This window comes from Myxine glutinosa, chromosome 10, assembly GCF_964187855.1.
Source record: "Myxine glutinosa chromosome 10, kmMyxGlut1.1, whole genome shotgun sequence".
Taxonomy (NCBI): Eukaryota; Metazoa; Chordata; class Myxini; order Myxiniformes; family Myxinidae; genus Myxine; species Myxine glutinosa.
In genome coordinates, this window is record NC_136270.1 from 40658192 (window position 1) to 40678910 (window position 20719).

Below are 20719 nucleotides of genomic sequence, written 5' to 3' on the forward strand. Positions count from 1 at the left end.
GCCTTCAGTACAATACCCCGACACTTCATTCACCGAGGTCCCATTATTGTTACTTCCCCGAAGCATACCTCTCAACTTGCTTCTGCTGACTCGACGGCCTCTTCCACCCAATGCAGGACGGCGGCTCCACTCGTATCCATCAGCATATCTCGTGTTTCGTTTGGGATTTTCACAACAACGGGTCCAGTGTCCCAGTTCACCACAATACTTACAATAATCATTGTATGCTGGGCAGTTCCGTGGTGGATGTGATAGTCCACACTTTTTGCACCTTTGTCGATGTGTCATGGCATTCACAGACGATGAAGGCCCTTCCATCTTCTGGATGGCCTGCTTTCCGATTACCATTGCTTCGTACTTGCGTCCCTCGCTTAAAACCACGTCCATTACTGCGTGCAATGGCAAACCACCCAGTATCACCCTTTCCAAGAAGCTAAGAATAATTTCCCTTTTAAGTGCAGAAAAAGACAGTTTGATTGGAAAACGGACATGTTATGCTTCACACAAAATGGGCGCAGGTTCGGTGTGCCTGCTTGATGGATATAAAATGACTTCTAATTGCAAGTTGTCACTACTCATGGTATATAGAGACTCTAGTTCTGTTTGTAGGAGAATACATTCGTTTACAACAGAATGAAATTTTCTCGTTAACTTAAATGGACAAAAAGGAAGTTATTCATTGGACGGGATAACTTATGGTTATAATTGTACTTCTAGTATGTATGCAAACCAGCCCCACTGAGATTATACGCCACCCGTGAAACCTCGTGCTTCCATTCAGACAAGGCATTGTCAGAGCGTTCTTTTGTACGCCTCACATGTTAATGAAAATATAGTGGAAGCAATATAAAAAAAGTTTTATTTTTAACTTTTGGTATGTGTTCAAACAAACGAGTATAAAGTCTACACCCCCTTTCAAAAATCTCACCTTTTGTTGCCTTATACTTTAGCCTGGAATTAAATTGCATTAAATCAGACATTTTCCACCTTTATTTACACACCATAACCCACAACTTCCAAGTGAAAAACAAATTCTATAAATTTCAGAAAATGAATTAAAAATACAAAACAGATTATCTTGGTTGGATAAGTGTCCACCCCCCTGAGTTAATACTTGGTAGAAGCACCTTTGACAGCAATTGCAGCTGTGAGTCTTTTGTTATAGGTTTGTACAAACTTTGCACACCTTGATTGGGCAATATTTGCCCATTCTTCTGTACAAAACTGTGCAAGCTCAGCCAAGTTGCGTGGGGAGCGTTAATGGACAGCGATCTTCAAGTCATGCCACAGATCTTCCATTGGATTTAGGTTGGAGCTCTGATTGGGCCACTCAAGGACATTTATCTTTTTGTTACTTAGCAAACTCCAGTAAAGCTTTGGCTGTGTGCTTCGGGTCATTGTCATGCTGAAAGGTGAACCTCCGTCCCAATTTCAGCTTTCTTGCAGAGGGCAGCAGATATCCTTTGGGATTTTTATGTATTTTGCTCCATCCATTTTCCCTTCTATCCTCTCAAGTGCCCCAGTCCCTGCTGATGAAAACATCCCCATAACATGATGCTGCCACCAACATTCTTAACAGTAGAGATGGTGTTCTTTGGGTGATGTGCTGTGTTGGGTTTGCACCAAACGTAACAGATTGCATTTAGGCCAAAATGTTCCATATGGGTTTCGTCAGACCACAAAACTTTTTTCCACATTGCTTAATAATCTCCAGAGTGTTTTTTTGCCTACATCAAACAGGACTCAAGGTGGGCTTTTTGAGTAATGGCTTCCTTCTTGCCACCCTACCATACAGGCCAGACTTGTGGAGTGGTTGGGATATTGTTGTCACATGCACACAGTGACCAGTCTTTACCATAAAGGCCTGTAGCTATTTCAAAGTTACCATTTGCCTCTTGGTCTCTTTGATCAGTCTCCTCCTTGCTTGGTCATCCAGTTTGGAGGGACGGCCTGATCTAGACAGGGTCTTGGTAGTACCATATGTCTTCCACTTTTTGATGATTGTCCTGACTGTGCTCCAAGGGATATTCAAGGCCTTTGAAATATTTTTATACCCATCCCCTGATCTGTGCCTTTCCACAACTTTATCCCAGAGGTCTTTTGAAAGCTCCTTGGTGCTCATGGTTGAGTCTTTGCTGTGAAATTTACTACACCCAGTAGAGGAAACCGAAAGGAACATCTGATATTATTCTGAAATAATTAGAATCAATACAATTTAACACAGGTGGAGGCCAATTAACTTGGTGTGTGATTTTGAAGGTGATTGGATAACCTGAGCAGCTAATTTACAATTGCTATTATAAAGGGGGGGGGGGGGGGGGGGCGACTCGAATCTAACCAAGATATTCTCGTTTTGTATCTTTAATTTATTTTCTCAAATTTCTAGAATTTGTTTTTCACTTGAAGGTTGTGGGTTACAATGTGTAAATAAAGATGGGAAAAGTCTGATTTAATGCATTTTAATTCCAGGCTAGAAGACAACAAAAGATGAAAATGTTGAAAGGGGGTGTAGACTAGCTATAGGCACTGTATATACAACACGTGTACAAAAAATGCAAATAACTTGGAAATGCATGAATTTTGATATTTGCAAACCTCCGCATGCACTGTTTGGACCCAATAACTCTTATATGATGCATCAATCAGCATTGTACGTGTTGTGGCTATTACATTTACCCTCATCAGACAGCAATCTGACAACTTGCATATATATATATATATATATATATATATATATATATATATATATACAACACAACAACAACAACATGCATTTTAAGGCCATGTTCCCTGCTAGAGCGGGGGTTAGCCTTGCGGTCCCCATGACAATCTTCTCCATTGCCCTATTTTCTGCATCTCTCCTTGTTAACCCCCTTGCCCGCATTTCTTCTTCCACCATCTTTAGCCAAGTCTTTCTCGGTCTTCCCCGTCCTCTACTTCCTTCTACATTAACTTCCATCACTCTTCTCAACCAGTCACTTTCATCCTTCCTCAATACATGACCAAACCATCTCAACCTGTTCCTCTTCACAGCATCAATCACAGGCAATATTCCCATCATCTTTCGCAATTCATCATTTGTCTTCCTCTCTCTCAACGATACTCCGCACATCCATCGAACCATTCGCATTTCCACCCTTTCCAGCCTTCGTTGCTGCTCTACGTTCATTACCCATGTCTCGCTCCCATAAATCATAACACTTCTCACACATGCAGCATACACCTTTCCCTTCAGCTTCAGCGACACTCTCCTCCTCATCAGCACGCCACTCAGTTCCCGAAACTTCTTCCATGCACATCTCACTCGAGCAACCGTTGCCGAGTCTGATCCACCTTCTCCATTCAGCATGTCTCCGAATATATATATATATATATATATATATACATAGCATATATCTGTATATAGACTCCTCTGAGTTGTACAGGGTGTAGAAATAAACAAGGTCTCCCCCCCCCCCCCCCCCCCCCACCCCCAGTGCTGCCCCCCTTCCCTCCCCTATACTCCTCTCTCACCACCAACCCTCAACCTTTCACGCTTTCACAATGCAGAAATAATTATCACATAACTATTGGGCATGTAATTTATATTTCAATTTTAGGAGTAAAAGGTTCACATTAACAACAATAACACGTACAGAAATCAAAATTTATCACAAAATATTCAAGTGCATTAAGCAAAACATTTGAACATTTAGACCAACATGTCAAGCTGGAAGTTACAATAGAACATCTATTGAAGATCTCAACAGAAGAGGTCCCAGAAGGCAATTGCCAACATGTCATCACATACTCTTTGAGGCCATTTCTGATAGCCAATGCCCTCAGGTTAGCAACGGATTATATTGACCTAAATACACGCCGTTTGAATCCTACAGCACCAAATTTTTCCCATGTGGTGGGAGTATTCAGCAGCACGATAGTCACCGATCTTTCGTACTGTGTTGTAAGACCGGTTGCAGCTGATACTTTTCATAACGGGAGATGAATATAAAAAAAGCAACAAGTTCCATTTCGGAAAAGCGAACTCACCCAGTCTTGAGGCTGCGGAGAGCGCCAGCTACAGAGATCTGGTTGTAGTTGGACATGTAGTTGTGCATTGTAGGATAGTTGTTACGAATATTGCGCTCTGTACTTCCACCTGGAACCGTCCCAAAACGAAACGTTCGTGGTTTCTGAAACTGAGTCACAGAATACAAATTTCAGAAAGTAATTCAGAATTATAAGTGGAGAGCCATAAACCTGAGATATTGCTACATGATCGAAATGCTCTCTTAGTTTATGTAAACAAATAAAAAGTGGAAGATTAGTAACTTAAACGGGAATAAGATGCACGAGTTGTGTAAAATGTAAAATTTGGAATGTCTGAAAATCTGAGCACGAAAATCCAAAAGCAAATGAATCACGAGAAAAAAAAGAGCTCGGTGCTTTGATGCAATGGGGGGAATAAAGCTCGACAGTGTATGGCATGTAATCAAAAAGAATCTCAGATCATGAAAATGGCAGAATTGAGCTGAAGCATTACCAGTGTTACCCATGCCTTACAGTCAATTTCATGGCAATGGGTAACCTTTCCAACCAAGTATAATTTTATAAGCCTAATGATTTTCCATCAGTAAACCTGCAATGAGAAACTTTCCATCAGTAAACTTTGGTCGCATTTAACAGTGATAAATTGATTGTGACATGGAGATCAGGGGATGGTGATGGTGGAGACCCATATGTTGTTGTTCGCAGACCACTGAGGTGTTCCCGACAAGCCAAAAAATTTACACCGCTATATCTCCGAAACCGCTGCATGCAAAAAAATTGAAAGGTGGCTCATTGCGAAGGTGGCTCAACCCCATCCATAACCTTGATCTTTTCTACCCCCGTTAATTCACCCCAGATCCACTTTTTTAAAATTCAGACTTCTTTCCTGGAAGTCCTAGCTGTGTCCATGTGTTTTATACCTCTCCCCCCCCCCCCCCTTCCCAATCCTCTGCACCCCCAAGCCCTCTCCCTCCCATAGATCTCCCGATGTCCCTGCTCTCAAATGTTGTACTTGTGTGCTTCCCTCTCGCCCCCCATCTTGTCTCCCGCTCCCTTTATCTTATGTTTTATTAGTCCGTGGGCCCAGACCTGAAATTTCACTTATCGGTACCACCTGGGGGGCAAATTCTAGTTATGATTTTTTAATTGGTATATATCTGTAGATCATATTTTGATATGATAGCCATCCCAGAGTAGTAGCTTATTGGTAGATATCACCTTTTGAATGTATCAACCCTATGTACGTCAAACCCCCAAAAAACACATTCCGTGAATTTCATTCATTATGCAAATATACCTCCAAGTGGACTAGTATAACATAATAAGCACACAATAATACATATAATACCTTGAGTCTCCTTTTCCACACTCAACCACTCACAAATTGTTGATATATTTTGCTATTAATGTGTAAATTATGCTAGAATTGCAATGTAAAATTTTGTTGATTTTTATAAATTATGTGTGTTATTCCCCTGAAATATATTTTGGAGCCATGCACAGGCCCCATTTCAACTAATTTGGCTTGCACAATGTATCTAGGATACAAGAATGTATGAAAAGTGATTATTTTTCTTTCTCTAATAACCTAATAGATTGATATCTAAATTTTTCAGCAAACAAAGTTCAACAGATGTGTAATCATACTCCTGCGGGTTTTATACAAACTGCCAAATGATACTCAGAACCATGTACTTATAAAATCTGTAACAGATACAAAGTCAAACAGATACACAAGTCACAAATGAATATCCCTGTTATTGTGTTAAAGCTTTAATAACTGAATGCCAACACAGTACCCACAAATATGCAATGTTCTTGAAATTTCAATGATCATGGATCACCATCATGGACTTTCAAGTTCATGATCCTCATCATCTGTATCAGAGTCCCCTAGATCCATAGAGACTTCTTCAACTGGCTGATTGTTGCATGTCTGTAGCTTACACATATCTATACACTTCAGTCCATTGGTAAGGCATGTACAATCAGGTATTTTGCATGAGCGTGCACACTTGCAGGAGAGAAGCTGCAACACGGCATCTGGTGCTGGTGAACCTCGCATCCACTCAATGGCCAGCTTTCCATCCTCATCTGGTGCTGGTGAACCTCGCATCCACTCAATGGCCAGCTTTCCATCCTCGTCTGGTGCTGGTGAACCTCACATCCACTCAATGGCCAGCTTTCCATCCTCATCTGGTGCTGGTGAACCTTGCATCCACTCAATGGCCAGCTTTCCATCCTCATCTGGTGCTGGTGAACCTCGCATCCACTCAATGGCCAGCTTTCCATCCTCATCTGGTGTTGGTGAACCTCGCATCCACTCAATGGCCAGCTTTCCATCCTCATCTGGTGCTGGTGAACCTCGCATCCACTCAATGGCCAGCTTTGCATCCTCATCTGGTGCTGGTGAACCTCACATCCACTCAATGGCCAGCTTTCCATCCTCATCTGTGGTCCATCCACATCCTCGAGGGCTTGACACAAAGGGTTTACCTTGAAGGCTGCGCCTCCAAATAGCAGCTTGGTAAATGGCACGAAGGACATGCAGGAAAAGACAATCTTCACAGGATGGAAGTTGGCTGGATTCCACCTTTCCTCGTTTGGCACAAAATATTTGATATCGCAACTCATTGACATTACAGGTGTTGGTAGAAGGTACATCTACATACATGTGACATGTGATCTCTTGTAGCTTTTGAAACAGTTCTGTGGACACCTCCCATGACTGTCCAAGCTGACTGAAGGCCTCCTGATATGTCTTATTTAACTTCATTTGTTTCAACGCGATCATTTTTCCTCTGCCTGCAAACGCACTAACAGTATCACAACCAGTAAATGCATGAAGTCCAATCAGAGCTTCACATTCACTGCCTCCCATTGATTGGGCTAGTTTGCTAATATCAATATAACGTGTCCGGTTTTTTGTTCCACACTTCTGATAAATGGGGGCTGGAATGTCTTTTTGTAGTCCAAGGCAAATTATGAGGACATCTGTATCTTCAGCAGTTACCACCACAGCCTTGTATCCAGCTTCAGCTGCATGCAGGACATGTAGAAGCATGCGGGTGTCGGCTTCTTCTTGTGTAGAATCGAGGTCTGTAACTTCTTCATAGTGCTCCTTAATGAATCGGTAGCAAACCTCCTCACAGGTTACAAAGAGTACTTTGTCTTTTAGCTTTTCCCTATATTGGGGCAGTTTCCACTCCTCAACCAAGAACTTTATTAGATTCGCTTTATTGGAAGAGCTGCATAGTAGTTTCCCCCATTGCTGTATGTTGTGACCTGGGGCAATGCTGCTTTACTGGATGGCCATGCTTGCACCTCTGTTGCACCTTTCTGCATCTTTGATGGATGTCTCTTGATAAACATCAAAGACCACATCAATCCGCTGACTCTGACCTCCTTCATGAAGAACCATTAACATTGCTGATTCAGCCAGCTGTGAAAATGTCTTGTCATCCCCTTTCATTTTCTGTACCAAGCTCATTCCATCAATGATAGTTGCTGATGGTTGTGGAATGACCTCTGCTGGTGAAACATTTTTCTCCAGTTCTCTGGCAAGTGCTGCTTTGTTTGTTTTCCGAAGAGATCCATCCCCATTTGCAAGCGCCCATGGCAGGGGACCCAGGGGGTGAGCCAAAACATCACTTAGGTGCAGTTCCCGGCTCTGGGCAACAAGGATCGTGTGTCCAAACAGATTCCTGTCTGCCTTTAGAACTACTTGTTTGGCCTGTGCTTGTCTACTGGGTTTCTTCCTGATGTTAGAGAATGTTTTCAAGTTATTTTTTGTCATATTGTCATAGAACATTGCAGTTGGTGGACTTGTCTCCAGGCGTGAAATCTTGAAGTCCTGGTATGCCTTCTCACCTACCCTATGAGCATTGAGAAGATCATTTTCAATGTCTGGTAGGGAAACAGTAGCAGTTGACAAGCTAACAAATTCTATATTTTCAGAACTCAGTGGATTTAACCAGCTAGACTCCATAATGTCCACCAAGGATTGGATGTCGGCCTTATCTTTCCGGATCCTTGGTAATTGCAGATCTGGATGGTTCAGATTGGATTTGCCTCGACCTATCATGTCTCTCAACTGCCTGAGATACATGCTGCGAATACAAAATTTCCTTGCACATCGTTTTGGGATCTCAGGTAAAAAAAACACAATGTTCACTTCAAGCAGGAATTAACAGATTTTTATGTTTCTTCCATGAAAATCAAAAATTAAATACATTTTGGATACCTAAGGCATACTCTTTGTTGATAATTGACTAATAGGAATATGTTACATCATTTTGAATGATACTACCAATATACGCAAATACCGGAGGGTACCGAAACAGTAAATTGCAAAATAAATAGACTAAGCTACTCTTCTGGAAAGGCTATCACATATTAATTCACTTATATTGACCCAACCAATAATGTAGTACCACTAACGTTTTGCCCCCCAATATGGTACCGATATCTTGTCTGGCCCATGGACTATATGTGTCAGTTTGTCTTTTTGTGATTAATGTTAGCTCTTACCTCGAGCCTCGATCTTGTGTACAAAAAAAGAAAAAAAAATTGGAAAGTACACTCCATGGGGAATAACATGTGTTTATGATGATGTCATAGATGCTTTCATTATGACGTCATAAATCGACAAGTGCAAATCTTCATCCATCAAGATTAAATTTCTTGAGCATCATCTAGGGATAAATTGGTAGAAAAAAAATGGTGACGTCATCGGTCACGTGGTTCGGCAGCCATCTTTTTACGGCGTAGCCCGGAAGGGCAATGCCGTCTGGAACAGCGTTTGTCTGTCCGTCCGGCGTATGTATGAATGTCCCTCACAACCGTCCACCAATCAGAGGTGAGGATCTTGTCATTTGTTCTGGGTTCTGGCAGTAACTCACCCACTCTTCACGACAGACACCATGGGATAATCAATATCCATGAGCTAATGCTAGCAGACGGGTTCCCCACCTTAAGATCCATTGTTGAGGCTGAGCACTTTGTGATGGATCTAATGCCCTTCCTTGTGAAGCATCAGTCCAACGGTTTATATTCATTTGGAGAATCGAGCCCTGACAATATCACCCAGAGGCAGGTGTGCTAACTGTGCACCATCCTCACAGAGATGCCCAATTTAATTTACTTTGTGATATATAGACAATACACGTCTTAAACGATCTGTCAAGTTGCCTGCACTCAGCATGAAAAAATCACATCGAAACGTCATCACGTTAACTTTTCAACCGCTTTTACTCATTTTAAGTGCTTTTGTTGATCAAATTGGATGAAAGCTACATATTTTGCGCTGCCGTTGCATTCGATGGAGCAGGAGAGATCAGCCCGAGGCAAGATTACCATTGAGCTGGCCATTCTGTGGTCGATCCATCAGAGTCCGATGGAACTAAACGAGGATTGTGCCGGTGCGTGTGTACAACATGCCTTCGGATATGGACACGAATCCAGATATCCTGTCTGCATTGAAATCGTGGAAGTTAATGTTCTTCTTCACCCAAAAAGTTAAGCTTCTTCTTCTTCTTCACCCAAAATATTAGGCTTCTTCTTCTTCTTCACCCAAAATATTAGGCTTCTTCTTCTTCACCTGTTAAGGTAGCGACATTGGCTGAGGGCGCAGCTGTGCTACAGATGTAATGCTCTCCGCTGGTTAAGACAGGAATTTGTCATTTGTTTGTGATGCCGGCGATAGCTCGCCTACTCTTTGCGAAGCACACGGTTGGACGCAGAGTCGGCGTCAGAACAAAAATCTAATCGGGGGGCATTAGGGTAACCGCGGGGGGGGGGGGGGGGGGGCGGCACAAACTGCCGTTCGAGAACTCAATCTATAATGTAAATGCTTGATAATAAGAGTTTGCCGTCAACAATCAACACACCAACCCAGTTACAATTATTTAAAACATGCTGCAAAGTCTCTCTCTTTTACACACACACACACACACACACACACACACACACACACACACACACACACACACACACACACACACACACACACACACACACACACACTGCACAAAATATAGCCTACGTGCAAGCCACGTCTCTGTCTCTCACTCTTTCACTATTTCACTCTTTCACTATTTCACTCTTTCACTCTTTCACTATTTCACTTTTTTCACTCTCTCACTCTTTCACTCACTGCACTGTGCGCGTCATTGGACCATTATTTGAAATGGACTATTTTTCTCCACTCTTACCGAATAAATGCAGACAGACCCAAAAATCATTCAACATTTTGCGTAATAATCATGAAAGCCAAGGCTGGCATCATAAAGTGAATGAAACGCATGGCTTACCTTCAGAAGAGTTGCAGGCTGCGAGTGTTGGTGCTGAACCTCCTAAGAATGGCGTCCTTCCTCTCAGTTGTGCATTTTCGGGTTAAGTCCCTCTCAAACGCTAGCTCAACCAACTGGGCCCTTCTTTTGTGGAGCATTGCGTGTCTGTGGTCCGAAAATACGTTTCTCAGAGTGGAGAATGAATTCTCGCACATTGCTGTGGAGGCGCCAAATGTTGAGGCATGTTTGAAAGCAGTCAGTACACTGGGCATTCCGATCAGATGTGTGTGCTACTCTGAGGGGATGTGCTGTGTGGTCAAATCCCCCTCGATCGGCTGTGATTGTTTTTGTGAGCTGAAAAACTGTTTAGCAACTTCGTACTCTGTCTCAATTATAGGCGATCGTGACAGGTCCATAATATGCTTCACAGCCTTTACATCAAGAAATGTATCACTTTCTGGATTCAGTGCAACAAGTGCACCAGCCAAGTGTGAGTTCCGCTCGCTGAATCTGTGATCCATCTCTCCAAGCACTGAATCAATAGTGTTGTACTGTTGTTGTACAGTCTCTGAAGTTCTGTTTTTTCGTCATCATCCCTGTGTCCTGTAGTTCCCATAACGACATACTCATCCATATTTGTGTTCGCTTTGCGTCTCCGTTTGGGGATCGCGGGTCTCAGTGATGCGCTGGCAGCCGTGGCCATGTCCCACACCTCATTAAACTCCTCGTCAATGAGCACACCACTTCCTCAAATGTGACCTGATGCAAATATGACCAACAGGGTGTGTTTTCTTCTTTTCTTATTTTTGTTTTTATTTCATTTCATTTAGCGAAAAGATTTTCACTTTTAATATGATAAATATAAATTAATTAATAAAACGCAAAGTTTGGCGTTAAAGGCTTGGCCTGCGGGTGGGGGAGGAAGGTGGCACAACAACTCATTTGGGGGGGGCATGGCCCGCGAATGCCCCCCCCCCCATGACGCCGACCCTGGTTGGACGTCTGCTAACAAATGCTGGTAGATGGGACGCCCGTTTAACGTCCATCCGAGAGACCCGCGTCCATGGACCAGCACAGCATGGCAGGTCACCACATGCTGGCTGTCCCAGAGTCTCAGGGAGAGGGTGTCAGGCCGCATGCCCGGGCAGTCACCACATCAGGCCCATGTTGGCCGTCCGTGGTGCCGCCACCAAAGCGCGACCTACAACACCTCCCCTGAGTGGTCCTCATTATACACATTGATGAATCTCCCTGCCTGTGAAACACCAGGGTGACAGTTTGTAGCTGGGTCGGGATTAAAATCCAGGCTAGAAGGTTTAGAGACGCGTGTACATCGAGGGATTCTAGGCTATCCTGTCAGTCCATGGATGTAATTTTGGCCTGATTCCCTGGTGAACTGTCCTAATTGTAGATGTGAAAGTGATATCTTATCATAATGACCAAAACGTCTTCTTCTTCTTCAAATATATATAAATACGAAAAACAAGGTACGTGAATCCGTGAAGCGGTGAGGCAGTGAAGCCATGTGACTATATGACTATTAGTTCCGTACTGTTTGAACGTCGGTTGCAACCTGTCTATTAGTATTAATTACGTACTCCTATTAATTACACACTGTTGGAATATACCTTTAGACCCTTTAAGGTGGGTTTTCACGGGACACGCGAACGGTTCGCGAAGGATGCGAATGTCGAAAAAATGGCAAAATCCAACATTCGTATTTTAGGCTCCAAAAGTTCGCCAAACATGCGCGGGGGTTCGGAAGCGTCGTCAATTGTTCGCAGGAGTCGTTTTTAGTTCGGCGGGTATTTCAAAAATGTTTGAAAACTCCTGCGAACAATTGACGACGCTTCCGAACCCCCGCGCATGTTTGGCGAACTTTTGGAGCCTAAAATACGAATGTTGGACTTTGCCATTTTTTCGACATTCGCATCCTTCGCGAACCGTTCGTGTGTCCCGTGAAAACCCACCTTAAGACTGCTGAGACGTCTTAAACCTTTGAAGACCCTTTGAGTCTCCCTTAAGACCACCAAGACCCCTAAAGAAACAAAAGACTCGGAGTACTGAAAATAAAACAAAGATCCAAAATACCCCGAAGACCAAAAATACCCTGAAGACACTTAAAGACCCAAAAACCCCGAAGATCCAAAAGAGCCTAAAGAAGTAGAAGACCCGAAAGACCCTTAAAGACTCCTCAGACCGAAAATAGCCCGAAGACCCAAAAGAACCAAGCACAGAAAGTGAGTATGCTTTTGTCTGCAACCATTAGTCTGATTGCCAAATTTTCACCATAGGAGCACCTCCTCCTGGAGAATGCTTTTACGATAATTATGACGTCATAGGTCACGTGGTACAGGTGCCACATTAGAAAAACTGAAAAACTTTGCACCTATATATTTTCCAAAACCGCTTCACGGAAAAAATGAAAGCATGGCTCATTGTCAAGTACTCCCTGTGGGGAACAACATGTGTTCATGATGATGTATCGGTGCCTTCATTATGACGTCATAATTAGACAAGTAGAACGCTTGATCTGATCAGTTTGAAATTTCGAGCATAAAAAATAGTATGGGGGAATTAAATTGATGAGGTCATCGGTCACGTTGTTCGGCAGCCATATTGGACTGAACATAAATCTATGTTGTCAATAAACCACACAAACATAGCAGCTAATAATACACCACACATAATACACCACCCAAACATGTCCTGGTGAGGTTCTGCAATCTCTGATTGCTCTTTCTCGTTTCATGACATGTCAATGATAGCTCAAACTATCTTTTAAAAGTGATGAAAATACAGCAAATATCGTTCCACTTCGTTTACAACAGGTGATGAAAAACATCATGGCCTGAAACAAAGCAATAGTTAATTATTAAACATTGTCGCAATTAAAATGCTCCATGTTGGTGAAAAAGCAATGAAAAAATAAATGCAGGTTTATTAATTTCGGATAAAATTATTGGAAAACGAGATACCTTCGAGTCGCTGAGTCCAGAAACCTGCTCCACATACTCCTCCTGGATCATAAACGCCGCCAGGTTTGCAGTGTAACTGGCCAAGAATATGACGGAGAAGAAGGCCCAGACAGAAACCATAAATTTGCTTGTGCTTCCCTTGGGGTTCTCAACTGGTACAGAGTTGTTGAAGACCAATGCCCAAAGCAACCACATGGATTTTCCGATAGTAAAGGTGGGTCCACCAGGTTCTGCATAAAATAACAAGAGAAACAGGAGACTATATAAGAGACATGAGCCTCATCAATGTGTATCATCATTAAAGGCATCAAAATATATCGGAATTAAGGTTTAATATGATTTGGTGCATCACTAAATCCAATTATTTGAACCATAAACATAATTTGTACTGATAAGAACAATTATTTAGTTCGCATGAAGAAATTTGATGGAGTGTTGTGAATTTAAAATCTGAGTAACACTGTAATATCCACAGTATGGGCGTATGTATGTACAGTATGTATGTACGTATGTATGTATGTATGTATGTATGTACAGTATATATGTATGTACAGTATGTATGTATGTTCAGTATGTATGTACAGTATGTATGTACAGTATGTATGTACGTATGTATGTATGTACAGTATGTATGTATGTATGTATGTATGTATGTATGTATGTACAGTATGTATGTATGTTCCGTATGTATGTATGTAGGCACAGTATTTATGTATGTACAGTATGTATGTATGTATGTACAGTATGTATGTATGTACAGTATGTATGGATAGTATGGATGAATGTACAGTATGTACAGTATGTATGTATGTATGTACAGTATGTATGTATGTATGTATGTATGTATGCATGTATGTATGTATGCATGTATGTATGTACAGTATGTATGTATGTATGTATGCATGTATGTATATTGTATGTATGTATGCATGTATGTGTGTACGTATGTACAGTACGTATGTATGTATGTACAGTATGTGTGTATGTATGTATGTACAGTCTGTATGTATGTATGTATGTATGCATGCATGTATGTATGTATGTACAGTATGTATGTATGTATGTATGTATGTACAGTATGTATGTATGTATGTATGTATGCATGCATGTATGTATGTATGTACAGTATGTATGTATGTATGTATGTACAGTATGTATGTATGTATGTACAGTATGTATGTATGTACAGTATGTATGCATGTATGTATGTATGTATGCATGTATGTATGTATGTATGTATGTATGTATGTATGTATGTATGTATAATAAAATCGGACACCGACATTCTCGGGGGATACGTTCCTGGAAAATGCCGTGAATGTCGGTACCGCGAATGTGGGGGCATTTTTTCAATGGTAAAAGGGGGAGGAGGATATGTTTCATGGGGTTCTTGAATCTCAGAAAATCCATGAATGTTGGGGAAAATCCGTGAATATCGAGGAAAATCTGCAAATGTCATGACTGCCATTGTTCCAATGGGGAAAACGGGGAGAGGTTATCGGCCCGGTGGTTCCTGATTCATGAAAAGGGTGCGGAATGGTGACACCACAAAAGCTGAGGAATTGTTTCAATGCGGAAAAGGGAGTAGGTTTTAGGTTCCCGGCCATTCCTGATTCATAGGCGGAAAATGTTTTCGACTGCAAATGCACATGATTACAGTTTCATAACTAGAAAACACTCTTCGACGTCACGACGTCGACCGATATGCCTCCGCCCACATTATTACATCAATATAATACTTCTACCAAGTTTGATATAAATCCATTCAGCTGTGCCCAAGTTATCACATTTTTACCTGACATGACCTCTGACCTTTGACTTATTGACCCGCAAATTTAATCAGTTCATGTTTACATCATTATACATACCTGTGCCAAGTTTGAAATTAAATCCCTTTAGCTGTACACAAGTTATCACATTTTTGCCTGCCATGACTTCTGACCTTTGGCCTTTGACCTCGGGACCCCAAAATCAAATCAGTTAATCTTTACATCAAAATACATACCTGTACCAAGTTTTAATTAGATCACTTCAGCCGTTCTCAAGTTATAGACATATTACAGACTTTGACTTTGACCTTTGACCCCAAAGTCTAATCAGTTAATCTTTACATCATTATCCATACCTGTACCAGGTTTAAATTTGATAATTTCAACCGTTCTCAAGTTATAGACCTATTACAGACTTTGACCTTTGACCTCTTGGCCACAAATTTTAATCAGTAAGTCTTTACATCATTATACATACCTGTACCAAGTTTGAATTAGATGACTTCAGCCTTTCTCAAGTTATAGACCCATTACAGACTTTGACATTTGACATTTGCCTCCAAAATCTAATCAGTTCATGCATACATCATTCTACATAATTGTACCAAATTTGGTCAGAATCCCATCACTGGTTCACAAGTTATCGCGGTAACAGGATTTTTTTTTACCGAACATGACCTCTGACCTTTGGCCTTTGACCTCGTGAGGCCAAAATCTAATCAGTTCATCTTTACTTCATTATACATACCCGCACCAAGTTTGACTAAGATCCCTTCTGCTGTTCTCAAGTTATCGCGGTAACGAAAACCTATCACGGACAGACGGACGGACAACCTAAAAACACAAGCGTTACGCCTAGGTCACCCGTCGGTGAAGTGATGTGAGTTGACAGAGTGGAAGACGCAAGGCGGCCATCTTGGATTTTGACGTGGCGACCCAATTTTCAATAGCGTTCTTCCTTATGCGTAGATACACCCACACACCAGATTAGAAGTTGGTACTTCGCTTATTTTTCAAGATATTTCGCTCACAAGGTTCAGACATACAGGGCGGCGGCCATCTTGGATTTTGACGTGGGTTGCACTTGCACCCACACAACAAATTAGAATTCGGTCCTTCGCTTACGCACGCACGTACGCATGCACGGAGGGGAAAACCATAGTCCCCCTTTCGCTCCACGGTGCGACGGGGGACAATAATGCCTCCGGCGACTTCGTCAACGGAGGCATAAAAATGTTTACAAACATCAAAAATGACAACACCATGTAACGTTTCCGATTTATTGAAGGAATGCGCTTATCGTTTAGTTAAAATGCTGAACCATACCATCCCTGAAAAAAAAAAAAAAAAACCAGACATAGGGGTGAAAACATAACCTCCATCCACCTTCGGTGGTGGAGGTAACAACAACAACATCAGCTACCGTTTCAATTTTTTATTTCACAAACACAGGCAACCTTTCAAATGATGATGATGATGATGATGATGATGATGATGATGATGATGATGATGATGATGAATCCAGTGAGCTGCTCGAAGTCTGAAGATGGCCCAAATGAGGGTGGTGCGAAGTCATGCACTGAGGGAAAGGCAGGTGAGGACGCAGGTGAGGAACGCAGGTGAGGATGCTGGTGAGGTCGCCGATTCATGCACTGAGAGGGAGGCAGGAGAGGGTGCTGATGGTCTTGAGGTGAAGGAATCAGGGTGGAAGAAATGCGTGATCGAGAGCTGCCGCAATCGCCCGCATGTCCTGCAGCACCTCACCCAGGAACTTGACCATGAGGTTGTACCTTGGCACCTCTTCCTCCCCCTCACTGCTCACCTCCACCTCCTTGGAAACCCTGGTAATGGCTTCCAACTCCTTCGTGAGCTCGTTGCCATGTTAAGCGATAAGATCCTCCAGCTCCTGAGGCTGCAAGTCGTCAAATCCTTCCCTTCTCATCTGCCATGCCAACCTGACAATTCCATGCCTCTCCTCTGTGTTGTCAGAAAATCCTGTGAAGTTCCTCACTGCCTGTGGCCACAGGTTGTACCAGCACGTGTTGATGGTGGACTGGTGGAGTCTCTCACCTCATCCAGCGACTCATTGATGGCACTAATACACTGGGCAATGTTGAACTCTTCCTAACACTACCCAACAGTGAGCCCTGGGTCGGACTCCGACGCATCCAAAATGCGGCGAAAGGTGCAGCGGGTGTAATAAATTTTAAAAGTGGAGACGACATCTTAGGCAAGTGGCTGGATCATGGAAGTGGTGTTGGATGGCAGGAAGTTCACCTCTACGTTCGGGTGAGTCATGTCCAGGTCTGTGGGGTGGCAAGGAGCGTTATCCATGAGCAGGAAGGTTTTGTTTTGTCAGATACCTCTCCACCTGAAAGATGAAACCATTATGAAACCAGTCCATGAAGATTGCTGCCATCACCCGTGCTTTCCTGTTGGAACTCCAAAACATGGGAAGCATTTGCTTGTTCTTGCCCTTAAGAGCATCTTTCAGGTGGAGAGGCAACGGTACAGCATCATGGGTTTCAGGATACAGTTCCCGTTTGCGTTTGCGCAGAGGAGAAGAGAGACCCGGTCATTGGCAGCCTTGAAGCCGATAATGTCCCCTTCTGCTTCAAGATGAAAGTTATCATAGGCATGTTTTTCCAGAAGAGGCCGGTCTCGTCTGCATTGAAGACCTGCTCTGAGAGGTATCCCATGTGACGATCAGCCTCACGGGTTTTGCAGGGAATGTTTTTGTTGCGTCGTGGTCCACGGACGTATTCTTCCCTGTGAGATTTACATTTTGAGACAGTAACCGCTCCTTGAAACAATGGAACCATCCCCTGCTTGCTGTGAATGAACTGGAGCTGCTCATACCATCATTGGTCGGTGCATCACTCGTGCTCGCACCACCTACGCCAGACAGATCGTAAATAAGTTTCAAGTTTATCCTTTGCACGAATGAGAGATACCCTCAAAGGCATGCCCTTCTGCGTGTTGTCCTCTATACATGCGCAGAGAGCCTTCTCCATCCTTTATATGTGAATGTCCCAGACTTGGGCGACCACCCAGTCATCAGTAATTGTCCCAGTCATCAGAAGGAATCACAACAACGGGTAACAAACACACACAAACATAGTAACACAAACACAGTAGCACACACAGTAACAATGTTTGAAGCCTTACCGATGGAAAGTCACTCCTGCCTTGGTTCGTCCTTGTTCGTCACGATTTGTGCACCCGTCGGAAGCACACGATGGCATTTTAACTCAAATCAAAGTACAGTAACACACACACACACACACACACACACACACACACACACACACACACACACACACACACACACAGTAACACACAGTAACACACACACATAGTAACACATAGTAACACACACACACACACACACACACACACACACACACACAGTAACACACACACCGGCACCGATCTCGTATACGGTATATAGCGAGATGCGTATATCTATCACCAGCACCGATCTCGTATAGCAAGATGCGTTTTACCTGACAAAGTTAAAATAAAAATCTTAACCGAACCAACAATCTTAACTGAGTCAACCGTGAACCAACCATCCATCAACATGTCTATTTCGGCGATCGACGCAGTTTACGGGATCGTTTTCTCACACGCCAACTATATATATATATATATATATATATATATATATATATATATATATATATATATATATATATATATATATATCACCATATATATATATATATACATACATATATCACCGTATATCTATCACCAGCACCGATCTCATATAGCGAGATGTTTTCCCGAACAAAGTTTTTTTTTTTTTTTTTTTTTTTTGTATACAAGATCGAGGCTCGTGAAAGAGCGAACATTAATCACACAGAAAGACAAACCGACACATAAAACATATAACATCGGGAGCGGTAGACAAGATGGGGAGAGAGGGGGAAGGACACAAACACAACATTTGAGAGCAGGGACCGAGAGACATGGAGACATCGAGAGATCTGAGAGAGGGCGAGGGCTTTGGGGGGGGGGGCAAGGGAAGGGGGCGGTGGGAGAGGTATAAAACATATGGACACTGCCAGGACTTCCAGGAAAGAAGTTGGAATTTCAAACAAGGTGGATCTGGGGTGAATTAGCGGGGATAGAAAGGATCAAGGTTTTGGATGGGGGAAGATAAGAGATGGTGGTGAACAGCTGTTTTAAAGACCTGGAGGGAGGAGTGGGATTGAAGGGAGTGAGGGAGTTTGTTCCAGAGGCGGGAGAAAAGAGGAATGAAAGAGTGAAGGTGAGCAGAGAGCCGAGATTTCGGCAGTTTAACCATCAGAGGGTTGCTGGCAGATCTTGTGCGACCTGTAGGAATATTTGGGGGACAGAGCACAGAGAGAGCTGGGGGTGCAAGGCCGGAGAGGAGTCGGTAGAAGACAGAAAGACCACCTACCTGCCTGCGGTGAGTGAGTGAAAGGCCCTCAGAGATAGCTTCATCGCGGGAGATTCCAATAATTCTGAAAGCTTTGGTTTCAACAGCGTGAAGCCGAGCTAGGTGTGAGGCAGGAGCACCGGCCCATAGGGGAGAACAGTATTCCATTGAGCTGCGGATGAAAGCCTTGTATGTGGTGAGGAGCTCAGGTGTGCCGAGGAAGGACTTCGCACGACGGAAGATGCCCAGTCGGCGACTGGCTTTGGAGGCCAGCTTGGAAATGTGGTTTTCCCAAGAAAGATCATGGCAGATAGTGAGACCCAAAAGCTTGAGCGACAGAACTTCTTGGAGAGGATTGTTCAGAAAGTAGATGGGAGGGTTGTCCAGTCGATCTTTTCGGAGAGACATAGTAAGAGTGTGAGATTTGTCAGGATTGAAAGACATGTTCCACTTGTTTGACCAGTCTGTGATTTTGTCCAAGTCTTCAGAGAGTGAGGAGGCTGCAGACTGCCGATCTGAGGGAAGAGGCATGGAGCGGCAGAGAGTGGAGTCATCAGCAAAGAGATAGAGAGGATTTTCAAGAGAGTCAGAGAGATAATTGATGAAGACCAGAAAAAGCACGGGGCCCAGAACACTGCCTTGGGGAACTCCAGCCTGAACAAGAAGAGGAGATGAGAGAAACCCATTCAGGGCCACACGTTGACGACGACTAGAGAGGAAGTCCGCCAGCCATGCGTGGAGATTTCCATGGATACCAAAGGAGGAGAGTTTGGTGACCAGAGCGGGGTGCCAGACCGTGTCGAAGGCACGTGATATGTCGAGGAGACAGCTCTAATTTCCTGTTTGGCATTGAGGACCTCCATCCATTGTTGAGACAGCAGAAGCAGCATGTCCAGAGTAGAGTGACCTGGCCTGAAACCAAATTGATGATCAGAGATCAAGCCATTGGAGAAGAGGAAAGATTTCATATCTGAAGCAATGATGGATTCCATGACTTTGCTGATAATTGGGAGAAGGCTGATTGGTCTGTAGTTGCTAGGATCTGTTTTTGCACCTTTTTGTGCATAGCGGTGATGTTGGCTGATTTCCAAGCAGATGGCAGTTGACCTTGAGCAAAAGAGAGGGTGAAGAGAACAGAGAGAGGGTGAGATAGAGCGGCAGAGCAGGATTTTAGGACCCGTGGGCTGATGCCGTCGGGTCCAGTTGCAGAATCAGAGTCGAGGGTTGACAGAAACTTTTCCACCT

The 20719-nt window shown here is 43.2% G+C and overlaps 1 protein-coding gene across 1 annotated transcript in view; it reads right to left on the reverse strand.

Annotated features, from left to right (window-relative positions):
- LOC137433520 (glutamate receptor ionotropic, NMDA 2B-like) overlaps positions 1 to 20719 on the reverse strand; it is a 260022-nt gene that overhangs the window by 73093 nt on the left and 166210 nt on the right. The window contains exons 8-9 of the mRNA XM_068125849.2: positions 13298 to 13527; positions 4030 to 4178 (exon numbers count right to left, since the gene is read on the reverse strand). Coding sequence (XP_067981950.2) covers positions 4030 to 4178; positions 13298 to 13527 — 379 coding nt within the window. The remainder of the gene's footprint in view (positions 1 to 4029; positions 4179 to 13297; positions 13528 to 20719) is intronic.